Below are 25,195 nucleotides of genomic sequence, written 5' to 3'. Positions count from 1 at the left end.
TTTGCAAAAGCTGCTTTGTATAGTGTGCTCTCATACTTGCTCATGAGAGAGTCTGTACTACTGTCAATTCCAAAAGTACAAAAGCAAGATTCATAGTTTTCTGTTATAGCAAGAATTGTTACCAATCGCATTATATGAAGAAATGTGCAAAACCAGCCTCCAATAACTAATAAGTATGTAGGAAAGGAAAGAAAAATAAGCAAAAATCACTGGCATGCTATCTAGAACAATGTAGGTAAGACCACTGAGGAAATTGTGCATTGGGTTTTAGGTATTGAGTGTATGTGAAGTGTTCAGCAGATGCAGAAAGGAAACTTTGGTTTGTGATTATTTTCTGAGCCATGGTATAGACAGGAATGAGGTTATCCACAGATCAGAAAGCAACAAAGAGGGACACTGCTACTTGAATGAAAGAGGCTTTTTTTGGATGCCAGTAACCACATGATTTATTCAGAGAGAACAGTCTGCACTTAACTCAGCTGTGTGCTTCCTTACTTTGACTTAGGATAAAGAAAATAGTAAAAGTTTTAGTAACAAGTTGGTTGTGCTCATTGAGTATGAGTTTTCAGTGTACTCTGTAGAAATGGGCAGTGAAGTAAAGAATCTCTTTTTCCATATGGCAATGGTCTGGCTGTTAAAGGGATGGGTGCTTGTGAGCTTGGGAATGAGGAATGAGATGAAAACATTTCTTCATGGCAATGGTAATGCTCATGAAGCCATTTCAGTGATATCTGCTGGTTTGCTCAAAAGCATTATCACGTGATATAGTATCTCATTTTAAATCTTGAAAGAAAGAGTTTGGATTTCTTTAACAAAATTTTTTTAATGTTTGTTTTGAGAGAGAGAGACAGACAGAGTGCCAGTGAGGGCAGGGGGTGGGGGTGGGCAGAGAGAGAGGGAAGCACAGAATCTGAAGCAGACTCCAGGCTCTGAGCTGTCAGCACAGAGCCTGATGTGGGTTTGAACCCATGAGTGGTAAGATCTTGACCTGAGCTGAAGACAGAAGCTCAACTGACTGAGCCACCCAGGCGCCCCAAGAGTTTGGATTTCTTAAGGAGATAGAACTCTGATGAAAATGCTTAATTGCTAGGAAAAAGTCTCATAATACTTGATTTTTTAAAAAATGGATAAAACTTTCAGTATTCCTATTTATTTTTTATTAATTACTTTATTATTATAAAGAATGCAAGCCATTCAGCAAAGTGCAAGGGAGAAATTCTAAAATAACCTCAAGTCCCATACCTTGAGTAACTTTCCAGTCCTATTCCTATGCACATATAGAGACAGAAGACCAGAGAGAAAGAGTGACAAATCACTAGAAAGCATGCAATTTATAAAAAGATCCTTTCTTTAGCAGAAATTCTTCAATTTAATTTCACTTACATTATAAAAATCTAATTCACTAGAAGAAACTGAAATGAAAATAACTGTAATTGAATATAACACTGGAAAAAGAAGTTGAAGTAAAGATGAAAACCACAAACTAGTGACAAAATTATAAAAAATCATCTAGAAGTTAGAGTCATTATCTTACTTAACCACATGTACTAATTTTAGATTCTGTTAGTTGACTTCCTGCAATAAAAGGTAAGAAATTATGAGTCTCCCCTCCTTTCCCCATCTTCTGATTTGCTAGTTATCTTATTCTGGTTTTACCAAGGTTTAAAATGCTTATATTTGGTTCTATAGTTTTAATTACCATTGGTGCTTATAATTAGTATGACATTTAGACAGATTCAGAGTTCACCATGGGCTTTTTCTCACTGCTGCTTCATTACTAAGTTCTTTATTTTGATTTCTATATCCAGTTGGATATGAAGGGCTCATAGGTTTTCAATTTCTTTCTTTTGGTTATTAACAGGGACCTGACATGTACTTTTAAACTAAAAGCAACTTGGCTGGGTGTAATGCTCTTGGCTGTACTTGCTTTCCCCTAGAACTTTATAGCCATTGTTTAATTGTCTTTTGGCACAAGTATAACTGTGGAGACATCTCAGGCCAGTCTGATTCTGCCACCACCTTGAAGGTGACTGAATTCTTATGTATAAAATTTCATTCATTGGAATTCAAAATCCTCACCAGAGCATGGCTTGGTGTTAAAAGCTCTGTATCCTTTCCCCCTAAAAAATAGTGCATTCCTTCAATAAGTAAATTCAGTTTTTGATTCATTTTAGTGAAAAGTTTCTGTGTGATATATTTGAATATTTTTTCTGTTTAATTCATTAGTATTGAAATTCAGGATGCCAATAGTGGATCATCTTTGTTTTAAGTTTCTATTATCACTTTTGAATTTTCTTTAATATCTTTATGTTTTTATTCTGCACTCCGTAATTATCTCATTGTAAAAAAATCTTCTCTGTATGTTAGTTAAATCTAACTAATTTATCATCTCCACTCACCATTGTGTTTTCCATTCTGTTTCTAGTCTGTGGAGATGTTGATTTTTTTAAATGTTTATGTATTTTGAGAGCGAGAGCATGAGTGGGGTAGGGGCAGAGAGAGAGGGAGAGAGAATCCCAAGCAGGGATTCTTTGCTGTCAGCGCAGAGCCCGATGCAGGGCTGGATCTCACCAACTGCAGGTTCGTGACTTGAGCCAAATCAAGAGTTGGATGCTTAACAGGTGCCCCTGTTGATTTTGTTTTGAATGCAATCTATGTCCTTAAAGATATTTTAAAGTATATTCTATCATTTCTATATGTTTTGGAGCAAAAGGAGAAAAGAAGGGTTTTTATGTCTTTTAAATTCTATCATGACCAGAATTTTTAAAGCTCTTTTGTGTCTATCTCATTTTTATTCTTAATATTTTTTGTTTTTTTCTTCAAGCTTTCCAGAAGCTATTTCTTCCTTGTGGGACCTTTTTCTTATATACTTTTAGAAGTTCCTAACTGAGTATCTGTAGGTAAAAAAAGAAATTTACAATATATTTTCTTTGGAGCGGCCTTTATTTTACCACTGTTGTTCCTTCTCTTACTGTGATGGCTAGGATCACCCTTGTTCTTTCTTCTTTTACTGTGATGTCTGTGAGCCTTTAGCACAATGTAGCATACTACTGATGATAATCGGAACATCAATCAGAGTCCAGCCAAGAAAACAGAAAGCATTCTAGGTATTTCAACAGAGGACATTTAATAGAAGAAATAGATGAAAGAATATAGAGAGTCCAACAGCTGTACTTTATATAACAAAAAAAGCATTGGTCACGTTATTACTAAAAACTTTATAGGGGCGCCTGGGTGGCTCAGTTGGTTGAGTGTCCAACTTCGGCTCAGGTCATGATCTCAAAGTTCATGAGTTTGAGCCCTGTGTCAGGTTCTGTGTTGACAGCTCAGAGCCTGGAGCCTGCTTCAGATCCTGTGTCTTCCTCTCTCTCTGCCCCTTCTCTGCTCATGTCTCTTTCTCTCTCTCAAAATAATAAATAAACATTAAAAAAATTTTAAAAAGCCTTTATAAAACCAGCCAAAAATAAAGACAAATATTAAAATGGTGAAGTCACCCAAAGATGAACACCAGCAGAGTGCTCTATCAGCCCTGGACTGGAGGGAAAAAAGGAGGAGCCAGAGTCCACAGAGCTCAAAAGCCAGGGCTACCCAGTAGAACATAGAAAGAACCATGACAGTGATCAGGAGCTGCGACAATGGAAAAGACTCTGGAGATGATACAGATCACAGAGAGATAGGGAGGGAAACACTTATTATACCTTCCTGCTCCTTCCAGTGTTTTACTATCACTTTCCATTAGAAGCCTGTTTGAGGGGCGCCTGGGTGGCTTAGTCGGTTAAGCGTCCGACTTTCACTTAGGTCATGATCTTGCGGTTCGTGGGTTCGAGCCCTGCGTCGGGCTCTGTCCTGACTGCCAGCTCAGAGCCTGGAGCCTGTTTCAGAGTCTGTGACTCCCTCTCTCTCTGACCCTCCCCTGCTCACGCTGTCTCTCTCTCTCCTAGAAATAAAACATTTAAAAAAAAAAAAAAAAACTGAAGCCTGTTTGATTGCTAGAGGGCTAGGGTGCTTGGGAATGAAAGTAAGTCCCCCTCCTGCCTCTCGCCACCACCTTGCAATGAGATAGCTGTTTGCCTAGATATATAATTCTAAGTTTAAAAAAATCCCCTCCAGAAATAAATAAAATATTAAATTTTTTTTTAAAAAACAGGGGCGCCTGGATGGCTCAGTCGGTTAAGCCTCTGACTTCGGCTAAGGTCATGATCTCACGGTTTGTGGGTTCGAGCCCCACATCGGGCTCTGCGCTGAATGCCAGCTCAGAGCCTGGAGCCTGTTTCAGATTCTGTGTCTCCCTCTCTTTCTGACCCGCCCCTGCTCATGCTGTTTTCTCTCTCTCTCAGAAATAAATAAAACATTAAAAAAAAATTTTTTTTAAAATCCCCTCAGAGCTTTGGAGACATTACTTTTCCATTTTTCTATGTCCTCTTTTTAAAACTTTAGACAATTATCATGTCTTGAGGCTAACTTCCCATGTTTCTTTTCTCATATTTCTCTATCTCTATCTTTTGAATATAAATTCTGAGAGATTTCCTAAACTTTGTCTTCTAGATCACTAACATTGTATCATAACTGTATTTACACTAAAATTTATTTTCTTTGTATAATTTTTTAAATCCTCTTTATGAAAGTATCATGTACTCAGTTTAAGTACCTAGTTCAGTGAGTTTTGACAGGGTGTAGACAATCAGATGTGCACTCATGTTGCTTCTTGTATCAGTAGCTTGTTCGTTTTTATTAGTGAGTAGTATTTCATTGTATGGATATAGTGCCGTTTGTTGATCTGTTCCTCTGTTGCTGTTTGTTTGAATTGTTCTCATTTGGGGACTGTTTCAAAGTTGCTGAACATTTATGTCTTTGTATGAACATATATTTTCATTATCTTGAGTCAACACGTAGAAATAGAATCAGTAGAAATAGAATAGGATAAGTGAATGGTAAGCTTTATACAGACTGCCAAATATTTTTAATATATAATTTTTTGATGTTTATTCATTTCTGAGAGAGAGAGAGAGAGAGAAAATCTGAAGCAGACTCCAGGCTCTGAGCTTTCAGCACAGACTGATGTGTGGCTTGAACTCACAAGCTGTGAGATCACAACCTGAGCCAAAGTTGGATGCTTAACTGACTGAGCCACCTAGGCGCCCCTGCCAAACTGTTTTTGCCAAGTGGCTGTGCCATTTTATATTCCCTCTGGCAATGCAGGACAGTTCCATCCAGTTCTTCTCCATCCTCACCAACACTTGATATTATCAGTGTTATAATTTTTGTCTTTTTTTATGTGTAGTATACAATTGTGAGGTGTTTTTTCTGTTTGTTTTTTGTTTTTGCAATGTGCCAATGAATACTGTAGTGATGTTGAGTATCTTTCAAGGCATTCAGAACTGATTTGCTACTCATGTTCTGTGACAGCCTACTTGAAAATTCACTGCATGCTAACCACTACGCTTCAGGAAAATCCGTTTAAGCCTAGGTTCTCTTTGAATTGTGAAAAGACTGTCTCTACTTCCACTTTTCACATAACCATATTTTCCACCTAAAATCACATTATTAAGTGTGATAGGCAGAACAATTTCTCCCTCTCTTCTCTCTGCCCCAGAAATGTTTATGTCCAAATCCCCAGAACTTATGAATGTGATAGGTTATATGGTAAAGGGGAATTAAGGCTGCTCATTAGCTCCTTGAAAAAGGGTGAACAGCCTGGATACCTAGATAGCTCAATGTAATAACAAGGGCCTTTAAAAGTGACAGAGGGAGTCAGAAGAGGAGGTCAGAGGGATGTAGCCTAAGGAGGACTCAGCCTAATACTGCCAGCTTTGATGGTGGAGGGATGGGGTCACAAGTCAAGGAATGTGAGCAGCCTCTAGAAGCTGGAGAAGAGATTTTCCCCTGGAGTCTCTAGAAAGAATACAGTCCTGCTGATACCTTGATTTTAACCCATTTTTTGACGTCAGACTTCTAGAGCTGTTAGATAATAAACTTATGTTGTTTTAAGCCACGAAGTTTGTGGCAATTTATTATACTAGCAATAGAAAATTAACACATTCATGTAATCATTACTAACCACTGAATAATCAGATGACGAATCAACTGGGGTTTCCTCACCAACACTTAATCCCCAGTCCCACTTTAGGCCGTTTCATTAACATCACCATTAACAGATGTACAGAGGCTCTAAATTTAATTTGTTCAATTTTAGGTTGTATTAGCACAGCTACAAGAAGATAGCTTGATGCCAAAAGTAGGCATGACCCAGGGTTAGGAGTGGTTTCAGCCACCCAAGCTTTTCCCTATGCTCAGTAGCTAGTGTTTTCTGCTTATATTTCAGAAAAGAATAGAAATAAGACCACAGGTGCACTGATGTTTGTGACCATAATGACATTGTTTGTTGGCTTGGTTTTTGCTTATGGTAAATTATTTCAGTTTGGTCCAATTCTAAAGCATTTAAAGTAAGATCAATGCAAGCCTTTCACCATGGGAACACCGCACATACGTGGGAGCACAATGGTGGGTGTACTAGACTGTAAGGACAGCCATAACAAAGTACCACAGAGTGGGTAACTTCAACAACAGAAATTTATTTTCTCATAGTTCTAGGGGCTGGAGTCCAAGATCAAGGTGTCATTAGGGTTGGCTTCTTTGAAATCTCTCTCCTTGGCTTGTAGATGGCTGCCTTCCTCTTAGGTCTTCACGTGGTCTTTTCTGGGTCTGTGTGTTCTGTCCTAATGTCTTATGAATTCACAGTGGTATAGGATTAGGGTCCATCGATATGACCTCATTTTACCTTAACTAAAGGTCCTACCTTCAAATACAGCCATATTCTGAGCTACTCATATTCTGAGTACCTCAACATATGAATTCTGAAGGAACACAATTCAGCCCTTATCAGAGATCCTTTATCAAAGGCTATTAAATAAGGCACATAGAAAATGTTCAAGAAGGCTGAAATTAAAGTATTTAACTTCACATCCAATATTTATGCATAAGAGAAAATGTAAATGGATTTCAAACTATGATTTGGAGTGAAGATCTGCCTAGATTTTTATAATTAGTATAAGAAAATGAGAAAACTGGTATTTATTTTGTATTAAACCCTGACAATGATAAAATAAAGCATGAACTGGCATAAAAATAGTAAGCATGGTGTTATAAGGTACATCAATATTTGTAAATGTTTGCAGAAACAATGATAACAATAAAAAATGGTAAGGTGTTAAATACCTAAAAAATTATTTCTTGAGGTCAAGGACAACTGTAGAAACACATACAAATCAATTAGCTACAATTGGAAGAGTTAATAAGAACCTCAACAACATTTCTGAAGAAAAAAGTTAAAATTCATAGTTCATTGTTCCAAAATAAGGATGAGGACTTATGCAGGGTCAGTTATTTAAATATGTAAATTTTCAACATTAAGTTAAGGGTAAGTTAGACTTAGAAGTGGAAACACTTTTTAGAAACTATAGAATGAAGCTAGTAGTTTCATAATATATACTCAGTTGGACTAGATTGGTGGACATTCTTCCCCTATTACTCTGTTCCCACCACCAAAGACCAGCCCGGATACATAAAAACTAGAAATCTATAAGCATCTGTAGTATCTGCAGAAAAGAAATCAAGAGATATGGGCATCAAATAGAACTCAAGACACCATTTTATCCTTTGAAGATACTTTAATCTTGCTGTTATGATTAATTAAAAAACACAGTTGTTTTCAGCATTTCCTAGCTACAGGAGTGCATAGGAAATTCCATTCTAAACAAAGAAGTAATTAATGAAATAACAACACACCTTAACATTTACATTGATAGGTTACAGTTTACAAGGTGCTTTCACATACATTATCTCATTTGATTCTTACAACAAGCAGATAAAACAGTCAGTGGGAAAGAAAAATGATTTTTTTAGGCTTATGATGAGTATTTTCAGGCCAATGGGCAGTCAATACAAGAACATATCAAAAACAAGACAGCAATACCCACAAGCCACAATATCTTTTTTTGGTAGGTTGACAGTTTGATATCAATTGGATATTTAGCATCAGTGAAGGAGGAAGGAATCAAAACAGGCATAAAGTCCTTATGATATTCAAAAAATTCTAAGAACACTGTAAGAGATAAGGAGAAGAAAGATGCCCTAAAATATCACCTTACTGAGATTTACTTCAAAGCAAATTATCCCTTCAAAAGGTCAAATAAAAAGAATTTTGTCATGACATGTGAAAATTAGAAAATACCTTTGAAACTGCCTAATGGAATTCTTCCATTTTGTAGATAAGAGAGCTGAGGCCAAGGTCATGCTGACTGTGACAGACCAGACCTGAGACCCAGGCGTCCTGACTTTGAGTCAAGGGGTCCTTCCTCTGCAATGCCATCTCCTTATTGTTTACTGACGAAAAATGTAATTTCTTATTTCAAATAACATAATCTGAGGTTAAATACTGATTCATTCCACTGATTTCTTATTCAAGTTTTTATCCTGTTCTTGGCTAAATTGTGGCTGAAACTGGGAGTTTTATATAACTTGAAGATATTCTAATTCAGTGTACTTGATTGGTTGGAAATAGACTCCCTTGACATCCCTGAAAGCCTGCTCATGTCCTTTAAGTGGAGAATGAAATGGGAATGGCTAAATAGCTCTCAAAATCAATGTATGCCTAGAGGTCATCTACCTATACAGATTCTACAGCAAGCTGTGCAGGGCAAGGAGTGATTTTACTTAAAACATCTTTTTTGGACTTAAAGAAATCTTCTTAATTGCTGAAAACTAAAATGTAATAATCAAATTGTCATCCCCATGATTTATTAAAATAATTCTACAATAATATACAATAAAGCTACCATAGAATTTGTAGCATACATATAGATTACAATGATCAGCATGTTCTTGGGCCCAAAAAAACTAATTAAAATATTTTATACAAATGAAGCTTTGAATTTATGAACATGATGATATAGTTTTTTGTCACATAAAACTAGATACAGCAAAGTAGATCATATTTTCTTGCACATTTTAAATATAAGTGGACCAACTGAAATCAGTATCAGCTTTTAAATGACATAACCATGCAGGAACACTTGAGAACCAAAAGATGTACAGGTTGATGCAGAGAACATCCCAGACAGGCTTTTTTCAATGTCTTCAAAGGTTTTACAAGAGTGTGGTACAGAGAAAAAGAAGTTGTCAGTGACCGGCACCAATAATGAAGCAAATAGAATGCTTATATACATTGAGATCAGTTTGATTAAAAACTCAACTTATATGCATGTAAACTGATCATAAAAAATGAACACAGTTTATTTTCAACTCTTTTGGTGTGTTGTTTTAAGATAGGTCACTGACACACAGAGATAAAACCAGATGGGAAAATTTGAAAGCAAAGAAAAAATATTTTAAGAAGGGAGTGAAGCCATGGATTCTCAACAAACATGGAACTAAATGTGCAAAAATGCTTGAAATTTCCACTGACAGCAATGTTGTTGGCAAAAAAAAAAAAATAAATAAAAAAGGAAATTAAACTCAAATACTAACATTGTACCCACATGATCATACATGCCGTTTACTGAAAGAGGCTTGGGATTCTAACATGTCTAAAACTATCACACCTCAAAATTAAAATACAGTTGTGGCAGTTTTAAAAACTTTGTCCCGTTTCCTCACGGATGAGGCGTGGGATGAATGCCGAAGCTACGACAGTGCCTCTCCCTCGGGCTGACGGTGGTGCGGTACGCTGAAGTAACTCGGGAACAGCTCCTTTCATCCTAATCCGTGACAAAACAAAGCGAAGCAAGACAAACAGAAGAGCCCCTCCCATTAATAAGAGTGTCTCTACACTGTTTACAAGCGTCAAGCCATTTGTTGGACTCAGCAGAGCAACTGTCCACATTAATGTACTTTTTTAGTTCCCCGTAAAACATTTACAATGAGGACTTATTTGAGAAACTAAAAAATGTGTCCCTTTCTGCATCAGTCACGTTCTGTTAAAATACTGGCTAAAACCCTTGTGCAGGAGTGAGGGTTTAGAAATCTTAAAGCCCTAATCCCTACAGAGATGCTGGTACCAAGTGATGATCCATAGCTTTAGCTTCTCCTGTGAATGAGCCGTGTGTCACACTGTGAGGTGGTCANGGATACAAAAGGTGGTGAAGGGAAACAGAGCCTCTGCTCTCTAGGAATCCTAATTGCTGGGGTAGCTCCTCTACAGTAGTCTATCCAAATGTCTCACCAGAGCGGGGAGTTCTACGAAAGTTATTGTTTTGTATTCGATTGCCTTGTTGACAGACATTCTAGCTTCAAAAACTGTCAAAAGTTTTGGCAAAACTGAGTCTGAGCTACTCAAAGTAAAAATAATGATTGGAAGTATAGCCTCAAGCCATCGACCAACAATGATACGGCAAGGACTACCAAAGGCAACACTCACCCTTCCTTTCAAATAGCACAGAGCCCTAACACTGCCCATCTGAAACACCAACACAAGAAAATGGAGCACTGTTTGGAGAAAACCCAATGAGCACGAAAAAGGAAGATGTGGGTGGCGGGGAGGGAAGGACCAATCAGAGGGAGGCGGGGAGTGACTAGTGGTGTGTTATGGCACAGACAATGCTTGCGTAGCGGTGCCTTGTTACATAGGTGGATGCAGAGCGCACACACGGAGGATGGCGATGAAGACCTCACTCAGTCGCTGGAATGACGGAACTAGGTAACTGCTTCAACAAAGACGGTCTCGGCTCCCCCTCATCTCTCAACAGAGCGCAAAGACTGAGTGTGAGCTCTGATGTCACCTTGTTGCTCATCTTTAAAATTCACAAAATTCTTTTGCACATTTTTCTGTTATAGAGACACGGATATCTTCTTCCTCATAGTCATCAAAGTTGCTGGTATCTCCAGAGCCTCTGAACTTTGGTATGAATGGTGCTTCAACCTGTAAGTGAGACAGAAAAATGAAGTGTGAAATTATGGTTTATCATAGGAAGAATATATTTGGTCTTCACCCTAATCCTGGGCACAGAGCTCCTTAAACTCTTGGATTTCATTAAGTGTTATGTTAATGAGGTGACTTTTGGAAAGCCCCTAGGTAACCTAAGGCTGGGCGCTGGTTAGACGCTCGGAACTTTCAGTCTCCCCTCCTAACCTCCAGGAGGGGAGGGGGCCTGGAGATGGAGTTCAGTCACCAATGAGCAATGATTTAAATAATCATGCCTACCTAATGAAGCCATAGACTTCAAGAGGATGGGGTACAGAGAGAGCTCGGTGAAAAGTGGGGATTGAAGGAGAGTGGTGTGCTTGAAGAGAACTGGGAGCTCTGTGCTCCATCCCCATATCTTGCTTTTTGCATCTCTTCCATCTGGCTGCCTCTGAGTTACATTCTTTTTTAACAAACTGGTAACAGTAAGTAGTTTCTGAGTTCTCTGAGCTGCTCTAGCAAATGAATAGAAACCTAGGAGGGATTTGTGGGAAACTTCTGATCTAAAGCTGCTTAGTCAGAAGCACAGGTGCCTTGATTTGCAATTAATGTCTGCAGTGGTGGTGGGTGGAGGGCGCTCTTCTGGGACTGAGCCCTCAGCCTGTGGGGTCTGTGGCCATCTCCAGGTTCAGTGTTAAGAACTGAGTTAATTGCATGGTGGTGTGGGGAAAAAAACCAAACCCACAGATATTGGAATAAGAAAGAGGAAATATGAATGCCCGAGAGTTTCTAAACACTAAGGAAAATAAATTCCCACCGTTATTATATGGTAGCATCTTTAAATGCCTTTAAGTCCCTAAATGATAACAGCATTAGGAAAAGCAGCAAACAGTAGGTTTGCTATTAATCTCAACATTTTAATTCAAGGAATGGTACAATGCTTAAGAGAGCTCTAGGCTAATTAGCTGTTGGTATCAAAATGCTGGCACTTTAGGTTATAGAACTCCAGATTTTCCTTTATCAGTTCCTTATTTCTAAAGCCTTTATTTTTCAATCCTTTTCCTTAATTCCTATCTCTTGAGGTTACAGATACTTCTTAGATGTACTTTTTTTTCCTTGTTTAAAAGTTAGGCTCTAGGCCAACATGGGGCTTGAACTCATGACCTGGAGATCAAGAGTTGCATGCTTCACTGATGGAGCCAGCCAGGTGCTCCTCTTAATCTTCCTTTCTTTAATTCCCAAGTTTATTTTGTTTAAAATATCTAGCTATCTAAACTTTCTGGGAAGTTGGAAAGAAACTTGTCTCTTTTAGAAAAACAGCATTGTTAAATTCTGAACATTTTTTCTCCTTGGATTCTAAGATTAAAATGGCTTTCCTTTATTTAAAATATGGACTTTACTAAGATTATGTGGTATACTGAATTTGTCTGAGGAAAAGATTTTAATTTTTAGTTTTTTAATAGTAATCTCTATACCCAATGTGGGGCTTGAACTCACGCCCCCAGATCGAGAGTCGCATGTTCCACGGACTGAGCCAGCCGGACTCAGTCAGCCGGACTGAGCCACGGACTCAGGTGCCACCAAGGAAGATGTTTTAAAAGCTGAAAAAATACCACCATAATTTGCATAGCATTTATAGTGTTTCCAAACAATTTTACACATTGTTGTTTCATTTCTTCCCCCAATATAACACTGTGAGGGAGGCAGTGTTATTCCCGTTTTACAGATTATAAAACAGAACTCGCATGACTGGTAAATGGCTAAAGCAGGTCCCAAATTCATGATTCCCTACTTCTGGTACAGAGAGAGCTCCTTCTGATATCTATACCAGTGGTCTCCAAGGTTCTTTGATTTATATGCCTTTTAGTAAAACGTTTTCGAGTATATATCACCAATATATATGTGGTTGTTTATAAACTATTTTACACAGCCAGCTATATTATTATAAGGTATACACACAAACAAGACATTTAGAAAGAACAAGGTGAAAGACAAGGAGGAATGGGAAGCCTAGTATCACCTGTTGTCTGCCAGCTGGTTGCCCTGCGTGCCTGCCCTGGCACGACTGTTCTGCACCGTGCAGACAGCAATTCTCCATCGCTCCTATTGGGATCATCTCTAAACGTACACGACTGCACAGTTTGAGTTGTCCGGGCCTCTTTCTCCTGCTTCCTGTCTTTCTGCTAGATGCCTTTGGCTCTTTCACTGCTCATGAACGCTTGGTCAGAGAATAACAAAGACTACAAAAGCTATGCAAGCTATCATTTTTTACTGCTATGGGTAGTTATAATAGAGACGATGTTAAAACAAATGGCTACACTGAAGTCTTGAATTATTTCTATTTATAAATTATCCAGGGACCCCTAAGTCCATTTCTGTTGGTAGGCAAGACTGGCTGTTGATTGATCTGTCCAGTACAATAACCTGTTTGCTCTAGGGTGCTACTTCTCAACAGATAAGCTGTTCATTACCTGAGGGAAGTCAAGCCCTCTAAAAACCACATGTACTCTGAATGAGTAGCAGCAGCTTGGTATTACTCTGCTTTAAGAATAACTGTAAGGGGTGTCTGGGTCGCTCAGTTGGTTGAGCGTCCAAGTCTTGATTTTGGCTCAGGTCATGATCCCAGGGTCGTGGAATCAAGCCCTGCCATTAGGCTCAGTGCTGAGCATGGAGCTTGCTTGGGACTCACTCTCTCTCTCCCCCCCCCCCCATTTCCCTCCCTCCTTCCCTCTTTCCCTCTGCCCCTCACCCCTACTCACGCTCTCTCTCTCAAAATAAAAAATAAAATACTAATGGGCAAACCTCACACAAATCTAATAATGAATGCTATATTTAGATATATTTAACACAAAGATAATGTAAACAGTGATAATTACAGGGGGATATGGATGATTTTATAAGAAAATAAAAATTACTGAAATTGACTGAAGAGGCAAAAACTTAAAGAGACCAAGAGCCAAAGAGAAATTACTTTGTTAAAATTTCCTGGTAACAAATACAAATTAATTCTTATCTTCCTTAAGTTTCCCAAAGAGTAAAAAAACATAAAAATTTCTGAACTCATTTAGTGAATTGACATAATCTCAACTCCAGAAAAACAAAAACTATAGGTAAATAAAACGTGACTATGGAAACAAAATCCTAAATAAGATTTTAGCAAATTGATTTGGCAGATTTTAAATAATATTTTGCAGATATTAAAATAATAATACCCCATGATTAAATGGTGGTCAGGAATGTGAGGATATCTCACTGATATCATTCATCATAGTAATATGTCAGAAAAGATAAAGTACAATATACTAGGAATCAAGGATATTTTCTTAACCCAATCAAGAATATTTATCAAGGACAAATTGCTAACTTTATATTTGAAGCTAAAACATGAAAGGCATTCCCATTCAAAAAAGGAATAAGACAATACAGCTCAACAGCCCTACTCTTTAAAAAATATTATTTTAGGTGCACATGGGTATCTCAGTTGGCTAAGCATCTGACTCTTGATTTTGGCTCAGGTCATGATCTCATGGTTCATGAGTTTGAGCTCTGTGCTGACAGTGTGGAGCCTGATTGGGATTCTTTCTCTCCTTCTCTCCTTGCCCTACCTGCTTGCGCATGCGTGCGCTCTCTCTCTAAATAAAGCTTAAAAAATTAATTTAAAAATATTATTTTAGATATTCCAGCATAAACAATAGAGCAAAATGGAAATAAAAGATACACATATTGGAAAAGAAGAGTTGAATGATACTTCGGCCCACTGAGATTATCAATAAAATGCAACAGAATTGCTGAAAAGCCTATGGAAATCAACAACAGAACTTAGTAACGTGGTCATTTATGATACAAACATAGAAATCATGTTTCCCCATATATTCTCCTTAATGGGAGAGCAAACACATTTGTAGTAACAATCAAAATATAAATTGAAGGAATAGCTTTATTTCTTTTGAGGACTTTTAAATTTATTATTACTTTAAATTAGGTTCTATAAGGGCCCATTCATAGTGAACTAGAGACTTTTGGTTCTTTAAGAAAGAAATTGGACCTGTCTGGGGCAGGGCTCTCTAAGATTTTACCAAATGACTGAAGATATTTGAATAAATATAGAAATATAACATTTCATTTGAAGAGATTTTGATTCTCTTCTATTTAATATACTTTTATCCCAATTAAGAGCCCCAAATACAATATAAATATTTGGAAAGACGAATAAAACAAGAAGTCATTGTTTAATGCGTACACAGTTTTCATTTTGCGAGACAGAAGACGTCTAGAGAGGGATGGCGGCTGTGCTGCAAACAGAGTCAATTAATATGACTAACCTGTATGATAGCAAATTTTGTTTTGTGTATCCTCATATAAGAAAACTGTAAAAAAATTGAGTTATATATTCTTTTTCATGAATATATAAGATGGTGTAGTGTATAATGCAAGAATAGACAAAAAGAATTCCTAAAACATAAAGTCAAAAACAGATTGAAGTATGTAATAATTTAGTATTAGTAAAGGTGGAACTTCTAAATATGTTTTAATGTTTATTTATTTTTTTTGAGGGAGAGAGACAGAGTGTGAGTTGGGGAGGGGCAGAGAGAGGAAGACACAGAATCCAAAGCAGGCTCCAGGCTCTCAGCCATCAGCACAAAGTCCGATGTGGGACTCGAACTCATGAACTGTGAAATCAAGACCTGAGCCAAAGTAGGCTGCTTAACGGATTGAGCCACCCAGTCGCCACAGTAAAGGTGGAATTTCAAACACGGGGTCAAATAAGAATTATTCAACAAATGGTGAGAAGATAATTACTAAACAACAACAAAAAGAAGTTAGCTCAAAAAGCACTAAAAGAAAATATAGATTCAATAAATCACCCAAATAGAATTCCTCTTAACATAATGTTAACATATCCAGTTAAGATATTGATGCTGAGGGCTGTTTCATGAATTTAATGGCTAGGAAGTTTCTGAACCCATCTTATGAAATGCAGAGACTACTGCACTCATATTGTTTTGGTCTTTGCTGCATTATTAAATTCTGTTAATGCTTTGTTTTTATATTTTTTTCCAAAAGATATAAACTAGGAAAACTGTGCTACTAATATTCAATTATAGCATTTACATTTTTTTTCCAAAGGAAATTCACTCATGTGGCTGCATAGCATTATTGAATATGGCAAGCCTCTGACATATTAGAAGTTTTGGTTTTATGAAAAAGAAAAAAATACATTCAATATGACAACAGTTTATAAATTCAAATTATCTTTAGGCATTTGAGAAGCAATGGAAAGAGGAAAGTAACTCAGCACAGTAAACTCTTTAATGTCTCAATTTGTTACAAAGGTAAAGTGATACTGAAAAATATCTGATGAATCTAGCTATTAAATGTTATTAAATCCAGCTTCTTAACAATTCCAGGTAGGAGAATATATTTTTTTATATTTGTCTTTCTAATGTGGCTTCACATCAGTTTTGAAATGCGAACCCTTAGGACCTTGTCTACTGAATAATTACCATAATATTGTGAAGAGTAAGAGGCAAGGGTAGGAAAAATTTGACACAAAACATTTCAGATTGCGGTGCCTGAGTGGCTCAGTCAGTTAAGCCTCTGACTCTTGATTTCTGCTCAGGTCATAATCTCACACTTTGTGAGATCAAGCCCTGCATCAGGCTCTCTCTGCACTGAGAGCATGGCGCCTGCTTGGGATTCTCTCTCCTCTCTCTGCTCTTCGAATGTGTGCACGCTACTCTATCTCTCAAAATAAACATAAAAAAAAAACATTTCAGATTGATGGTCAAAATAGAATATATTTTCTCTTTTATCAAACAGAAAACTCATTTTTTAAAAACTCATTTATAAGTTGTGGGCTGGAAAGGTCCCTTAAGTGATGCACAGGATTAATTTAAAGGTAAAAAATTAAGGGGCGCCTGGGCAGCTCAGTTGGTTAAGCATCCAACTTCGGCTCAGGTCATGATCTCATGGTTTGTGGGTTTGAGCCCTGTGTTGGGCTCTGTGCTGACTGCCAGCTCAGAGCCTGAAGCCTGCTTCAGATTCTGTCTCCCTCTCTCTCTGACCCTCCCCTGCTCACACTGTCTCTCTCCCTCTCACTCAGAGAGAGAGTAAAACATAAAAAAAAAAAATTAAAGCCATGTGGTAAGTTGAAAATATCTTTACTACATATGATTTAAGTACCAACTTCCAAAAGTTTTTAAAGAAAGAAATGGCTCACCTTCCTCTGGTAAATAGCAATCCAATCTGTTGTGGCAAACCACTTGTGAGTTTTTATATCACTCACACCATTCTTCAGGTTTCCAAACCGTTTCGTCAAATCCACCTGCAGCAGGTTCCTTAGAAGGTCCTTGAGATCTGAACTGAAGTGTGATGGGAATCGGACCTGTATGAACACACCATGTAGTCAAACTCACATTCCAGTGGTTATTATGGGGCCTCATCTTCAAACAGACCATAGACCTCTGAAGAAAATGCTTTAAAGAGTTAATAGATCCATTTGTGAACTCCTTGCATTCACATCGTAGTTCTCTACAAGTACCACCATCACCTTATAACTCGTATCACGTGTCATGACATTACCTCAGTTGATTTCTTTTGACGTATGTTGTAATATTTGTGTATGTCTGTTTCTCCCAGATCATGAGCTTCTGGAGGGAAAGTACTAACTATGCCATTTTGTGTTTTTATTTCCAGAATTTATTGCATCATTTCAGATAACATAGTTCATCTAGTTAACAACTAATTATTAAGACCTACTATGTACCATGCTGCTCTAGGTGCTAGACATATAGCAATGAGCTAAGACATACTTGGTGAATATGATATTAACTCTCTTCTAAAGATGGAAAAACTAGGATTCACAGACATAGTATAACTTAACCAATCACGGGACTATAAAGTGGGAGAGCTGGGACTAGAAATCTAGTCATGATACCTAGCCTCATAAATTTTGTTCTTTATTACACTGTCTTCAAATATATACAATTCCTTAATTAATATATTGTGAGTTTCAAAAAGCTCAACATGATGTGCACTCTCATATTCTCAAAGTAGAAATTAAATCATAGGCATGCAAAGCTAGATTCTACGGCAAAGCCAGATTCATAACTATAGTCTCCTGACAGCTATTTATGCTATTCTGTAAATAAATGCTTCTCCAAGTGTGGTCCTAGGACCCACTTTCATCAGATTCATTTGGAGAAAAAGGCTGATTCCTGGGGCTTCAAATGCTAGGGGCACTGGTTCTGAAATTCTGAGCTTTTTATCTCCATTCATGAAAGCTTGAGAAGCACTATTTGCAACTCTGTTCACTACTTTGTGCAGAAGTTTTATTTTCCCTCCTAGTGACAGATCAAAAAAAAAATTAATGTAGATAATAAACTAAAATCATCATCATACTAGCGGAAACCTAAAATTTGTGTCCAACAACCAAGGGCTATTTGAAGGTTGAACAGCTAATAACTGAGCAGGATTTAGGATCAACTCAAATAAATTAGCAACTAAAGCCTCATTTTTGTACAGCCTGTATTGTCACAGATTATAAGAGGGTTTATGATCCAAAAAAGAAAAAAAAGACTGATGAACTGCTACCCTCTTTAGTTTTTACTTCCAAAAGTAAAGTTTTATTAATATAATGGCTTATCAGAAGTTAGGCATTGTGCTAAACTTTATGTGCACTGGCTCATAAAACCCAAAACATAAGGTAAACATGGTTATTATCTCCATTTTACATGTGATAACAACTGAAACGGACACCAATTAAGTAATTTGCCTAAGATAATAATAAGTGGTAGAGCTAACAATTCCAAACCAGGTACTCTTGGCTCCAGAGTATATGCCCATAATTATCCTATATTGTTTTTAATGATTCAGTAACCTAAAAATAGTTATTGTCAGGACACTTCTAAAAGACTGAAAAATTCATCTTAAAAATATTTGCTGCACATTTCCTCACTTATCCTAGCTAGAGTATAAATTAGAGAATATGGGGTATTCAAAAAGCATACTGCCTAAAAATAACACAACTTATTTTTGTAGTGGTTATATTCCAACTTTGCCTAGATCCCAAAGAAATAGCTTATTTGAAGTAGAGCTATCTTTGTTTAGAATAGAGTCTGTGTGAACTGTTCAATGTAATGTGCCAGTTATTCTTCCTTTCATGATGTTCGGAATGGTAGACAATGTACTACATATGCATTATCTTCTGGGGGCTCAGTCAGGTAAGCATCCAACTCTTGGTTTAGGCTCAGGTCATGAACTCCTGGTCTGAGTTCAAGCCCTACGTCAGGCTCCGTGCTTGCAGCCTGGAACCTGCTTGGGATTCTCTCTCTCCCTCTCTCTGACCCTCCTCTTGCTCATGCTCTCTTTCTCTCCCTCTCTCTCTCTCAAAAAGAATTAACTAAACTTAAAAAAATTATCTTCTGAGGGGTGCCTGGGTGACTCCGTTGGTTAAGTGTCTGACTTCAGCTCAGGTCATGATCTCATGGTTTGTGGGTTCGAGCCCCACACTGGACTCTGTGCTAACAGCTCAGAGCCTGGAGCCTGCTTTGGATTCTGTGTCTCCCTCTCTCTGTGCTCCTCCCCCCCTCACACTCTGTCTCTCTGTCTCTCAAAAATAAACGTTAAAAAGCTTTTTTTTTTTAAATTATCTTCTGAATGCAGGTAATGTGCAGTAGAATGCCTAAAGAATATACACAACTAAATAGAGTAGATCTTTATTTTGGAATGCAGATAAAGCACTGGTCTTGGATTAATGTCTGTGTGTATCTCTGTAATCTTTAGAATTGTGATTCTCAGATGGGGAGCTATATAGTGGCTTCTGATGGCAGACATCTGTCATTTGGAAACCTTATCATATGACAGACATATATCCTCTTCAGCTCCATATCACAAGTCTTCTTCCCTAGAGATTCTGATAGGTAACCCACCTCGCATAGTAAGCATGTTAATGATGAGAATCTGTCATATCCTTTAAGTATACTGAAGGAGAAATAATAAGAATCATTGTGAACATATTTTTTCTATGACTGTTCTGAAATGTAATCAGAAATGTAGTTTCTTTGTTGATTTGACTTTCCAAAGAGCCATGTTCGATTCATCACACTGAAATGAGCAAAAACCAGAAAATGACTTAAACGCAATTATGTTTTAGATGCAAGACTTTACTTATGATATGTTAACTTGGAAACACCAAAGGTTTCTATAATGTGAAGAATGATAATTTTTCCTTCAAAACTGTATTAAAAAGAGTATTATTTCTATTATTATTATTATTGATTATAACTGCTATAAAAATTGAAATCAGAATCCTAGAATATTGGAGCAAAGGGAGTTTTAGTTAAATTTAATCCAAATCTTCATCTAGGAACCCAAACTCCACTGAGATTACCAACTCAGTCAGTTTCATTGTTGGGAAAATAACTTAATCCTCCTGTCTCCTACATCTCTCTGCCAGTCCATTACGGGGCAAACAATGTGAAAGTAGCTATAAAGAGCCAGATGTGAGAAAGAAAAAGTCTGGACCCATTAGATCTGAGAGATAGGATTATTGGAAACTGGCATTTAACATGATATTTAACATGAAAGAGGTGTTTGTGCAATATACACTTCCTGGAGTGTTTATTTGGTCTTTTTTACCTAATATTTCCTGTTTAGGATTCTTTAACAACCTTTAGGAACTAAGTTACATCTGAGTTTCCTAGTGATCTATTCATGAGAATAAATGTAATCCTACAATGAGGTATAGACATCAGAACAAGCTTCTGACATAGAGTGTGTATCAAAACAGTCTGTGATAATTTGAAAAAATACAAGATGTTTAGAATACACAGATGACAAACTGAGTCAGTATCTCTGAGAGTGAGGGTCCACTTCATGAAAGCTTCATGAAAGCAGAGACCATAAAGAATTTACTGTATCCAGCACTGTCTGGCATATAATATGAGCTCAATGAATATTACATGAAGGCATGAATTCAAATCTGAGAAATAATGATCAAACACCTTCTATGTGCTAGGCACTGATGTGCTTGGGATACAGTAGTAAACAAAATAAGACAAAGAGTCCTACCTTCACAGAGTTTACATCCTAGTGAGGAACAGAGATGATAGATGACAATTTAGCAACAAGAATGATCCTTTAAAAATGTTGCCATCCTATCACACCTCACAAAGTCTTGTATTGTAAGGGCTCTGATGTTTACTCTGAAGAAAATGGGGAATCATTGCAAGTTTCTGGAAAGAGTAACAGGATCTGATTTAACATTTTTAGAGAACCACTCTAATGATTCAGAAGAAAACAATATCACTGGAAGCAGTAAGAAGTGGTTGAATTCTGTATATATTCTAAAGATAGGTAAAGACAGAGCCAAAATGGTTTTTCTGTGCATCAGATAAGGAGTGAAGACTTCAGGGTGTCTTCGCTTGAGTGACTGAAAGGATGGTGTTGCCATCAACTGAGATGGGAAGAACAGTGGGAGGAGCAGATTTGCTAGGAACACAAAAATCTGTTAGTCTTAGGCAGATTAAATTTAAGACATTTATCAGATACTTGAATGGAGATCTCAGGTAGGAAGTTGGCTACAAGGGTCTGCAACCCAAGAGTCAGGTATGGACTGAAAAAGTGAATTTGGAAATCGTCAGTAGGCATTTAAAGTCATGAAACTGGATGAATCCACCAATGGAGAAAGTGCAGAGAAAGAAGAGGACCAAGGCAGGGAGGATGGACAAGGAAAGATCAGTAATGCAGAATAAAACGAAGATTATAAAGAGTCACTGAAGCCAAGTGAACAAATAAATGAACCACTGAACTAAATTCAATTTCTGGCTTTGCCACAAACTACCTTTTATCTTTGGGCAATTCTGAGTCTTGATTTACCTACATATAGTATAAGGGAATTAAATGGAATAAAATTGAATATTCTTACCATCTCAAAAATTCCACCAGCCTATCACTTCAGCAGAAAGAGTACCTGGGTTCCATTACCAACTCCAGTTATATACATGCCCTATGCGTTATGGCACATTCTTTAACCCTTCTGGTCTCAGTTACCTCATCTATAAAATGCTGAAAGTGTACTGCATCCCTCAAGTATGAAAAGAAATTAGGTAATTTTTATGAAACTGATGCAAGACACTAATTCAATACGTTTTTAAGTTTTTCAACCTTTCTGTTGGAATAATATTGTAGTGATCTGAAGCTGACTTTTGAATCAAGGAAGGAACTTGGAAGATGGCAATATCTATCATTAGATATCTAGACTAGTCTGTGCTAGAAACATTGTTCGGAGAATGCAAGAAGTTCCTGCTTCTTGTCTCATGCTCCACCTGTTCATTTATAGAAAAAGCACTTCTTTTCTTTTGGTACTTAAATTTGGTAGAGTGAGGGAGAAAAAGGACAACTATGACCCCATTTTATAAGGACAGCATTGTAAATATAGCTGATACCTTAAATAACTTCATCAAATTACATTATGTAATATGTTAAACCAACTATGAAATTCACTCTGAATTAAGCAAACTCAATAGAATATTGATTCTGTTTTCAGCACTAGTTATATATTTTTTAAGTTTATTTATTTATTTGGAGAGGGAGAGAGAGAGAGGGAGCACATGAGCAGGGGAGGGCCAGAGACAGAGAATCCTAAGCAGGCTCCGCAATGTCAGCGCTAAAGCCTGACAGTGGGCTCGCACTCATGAACCACGAGATCATGACCTGAACCTAAATCAAGAGTTGGTCACTCTTAACTGACTGAGCCATACAGGCGCTTCTCAGCCCCCATTATAAAGTCTTGCACATTTTGGATTTAGGAAAGATTCATATTTTCTAAAAAGAGGAGGTTATAGCCATAAAGCAAATCTGATCATGTTGTTACCATATCCATTTAAATTCACTAACTGCTTTGCTTTATTTTTTTTTAGTTTTAGAAATAAAATAAGACCAAAATCAAATTTGTCTACACTCAGCTTAATCACAGAATTACAAAGCTGGTCTTTGAAGAGGAAGGGAAAATTTTTACTGCTATTCTTCTACAAGTGACAGGGAGAAGGTTTAACTAGTCACATTACTTTTTATGCATTGGGATAACATTTATTGGCTTAAATGACTCAAAAGAGTTTGCATACAGCCAGCAAACAATCTGTTAACTTCTGTCCACAAGTATGCTGGAATAAATTTTTTAAAGTAACCTTTCCAAATTAAGTACAGTTCTTTTTTTTTTTTTTTTAAGTTTATTTATTTATTTTGGGAGAGAGGGAGAGCATGCGAGAGCAGTGTAGGGGCAGAGAGGGAGGGAGAGAGAGAATCCCAAGCAGGCACATGCAGAGCCTGACGCAGGCTCGATCTCCTGAATTGTGAGATCATGACCTGAGCCAAAATCAAGAGTCAGATGCTTAATTGACTGAAATACCCAGATGGCTCAATGTAGGTACAGTTCTAAGAAACTGTATCCCAGTAACCAATTTATCTAGCAAAAATGAGCATATACATTAGTAAATTTTTCAAAAGGCCTAACAACTTTTTATTCATTAGGCTTTCTATAGATATGGTACCAACCTCCACACTGCCTCAAAGGACCTGAGGAAACTTTAATCAGCCTGGAGTTTATATATATAAAAAGAAAGATCCAGTACATTTAAAAAATACTTATAATATTACTATCACAACTGTGGGCTCTCTGATCTGTTCTCTTCTGCAGAAACAGTGGTAGTTAGGATAAATCTAGATTTATCATAGAGGACCATTACCGATCCAATCCTCATTTCCTCCACTGCAAAACAAGTTGCCCAAAAGACCACTAAAGTATGGACTGTCTCAAAGCAGGTATTAAGAAGGCTTTTAAATGACCACAGCAAAGTGTTAAAAAATGGCCTGGGTTTTAGGCAAATGGTAAAACTGCTTTTGAGTTTTATGAAAATGACTACTGAGTTATCTAAGTTTCTTTAAGTATAGCCATAGCCAAATAGAAAATGGCATTTTAGTTTCCCCAAAAGCATTAACAATGGATCTTAGAACAAGTACAATGGTGTTTCTGCCTATGTGTATGTTATTTAGGAAACAGAACAGTGCAGAAAAGAGTTAATACAGCAGGCCTGGGACTGTTACCTTTAAGGAAGGCTTGCTTGCAAATTTAGCCCTGGGCAGGTATCTGGGAATTGGCATGATAACAGTTCCTCACACTGATATGAAACTTGCCCTAAATAATATGAGTGGTTCACTAAACCCAACTTGTTTGTACAAACAATATGGCGTACGCTGAACATCTATTTTGCTCTGTGACTTTGGGATGTAGGTATGTGCTAGGCAGAGAGTGTATATGTGATCCCAATAAAATCCTTGAGCACTCAGCCTCTAATGAGCTTCCCTGGTAGATGATATCTACCCATGCTGTCACAGTTTGTGGCTGGAGGAATTAAGTTCATCCTTTGTCACTCCACTAGGAAAAGACTCTTGAAAGCTTGGGCCTAGTTTCCTCTAGGCACTGACCCATGAGCCTTTCCTTTTGCTGACAGTACTTTATATCTTTTCTTTGTAAAGTATCTTCTAATGAAGGTACTTGTTAGGCTTCATTTCTTGAGTATTACTATATGTTGAAGTCTGTGAGTCTTCCTAGCAAATCACCTAACCTGGGAATTTGGGCTTTAAGGGCCCCTGATACAGAAAGGAATAGCCATTTGGCTGCTAATCAATTACCCTTCATGTGAATGTGAATTTCCTTTCAGGAAAAAGTGAACGGACTCCTTGATCATTCTATATACGTATGTTTACAACTTTATATTTTGTATAGTGTCTCCTTGTACATTTTTGGTGCTCGTTAAAAGTGGAATAATATTTATATATAATAGAGCTCAGAATTTGTTTTAAATTACATAAATCAAGGACTCTAAAGTAATGGTTTCTACAACAGCTGTTACTTGACTGCCTTATTTGCAAGTTATCATTTTTGAAAACAGTATTAACTAATATATTTCTAAGAGTGATGCAGCTAAATGGAGTTGCTATAGAAGCCATATTGATTCTTGTCACAGACTATATGGCACTGAAGTATGGAATTTAAAGACTATGTGCAGAAACTCAGTATATATATTGCTAAGAAATGTCAAATTTAATGCGAAAATTATTAAGACTTTCCTGTCAGCTGTGCATTTCTAAACCTGAACCTTGATATTGCATGAATAATTTGACATTTAAAATACCACCTCCTCCTTTTTTTAAAGGCAAAATATGTGTAGGAGAGAATCTAACAAGCTGATTGATCATCTTTCTGTGCATTTAAAAATACCAACTTGAGTTAAAATA

At 37.2% G+C, this 25,195-nt stretch overlaps 1 protein-coding gene across 5 annotated transcripts in view; it reads right to left on the bottom strand.

Moving 5' to 3' along the window:
* Positions 1-10,128: 10,128 nt before the first annotated feature.
* Positions 10,129-25,195, bottom strand: part of PRKACB (protein kinase cAMP-activated catalytic subunit beta) — a 120,869-nt gene continuing 105,802 nt past the window's right edge. For all 5 annotated transcript variants that reach the window (XM_077771044.1, XM_077771042.1, XM_077771043.1 and 2 more), the window contains 2 exons: positions 17,118-17,282; positions 10,129-10,915 (listed from right to left, as the gene is read on the bottom strand). In XM_077771044.1, the coding sequence (XP_077627170.1) occupies positions 10,790-10,915; positions 17,118-17,282 (291 nt within the window). In that variant the 3' untranslated portion in view covers positions 10,129-10,789. The remainder of the gene's footprint in view (positions 10,916-17,117; positions 17,283-25,195) is intronic.

The sequence above is a fragment of the Crocuta crocuta genome, unplaced genomic scaffold (assembly GCF_008692635.1).
Source record: "Crocuta crocuta isolate KB4526 unplaced genomic scaffold, BGI_CrCroc_1.0 scaffold125, whole genome shotgun sequence".
Lineage (NCBI taxonomy): Eukaryota > Metazoa > Chordata > Mammalia > Carnivora > Hyaenidae > Crocuta > Crocuta crocuta.
This window is presented reverse-complemented; position numbering and strand designations above follow the sequence as displayed.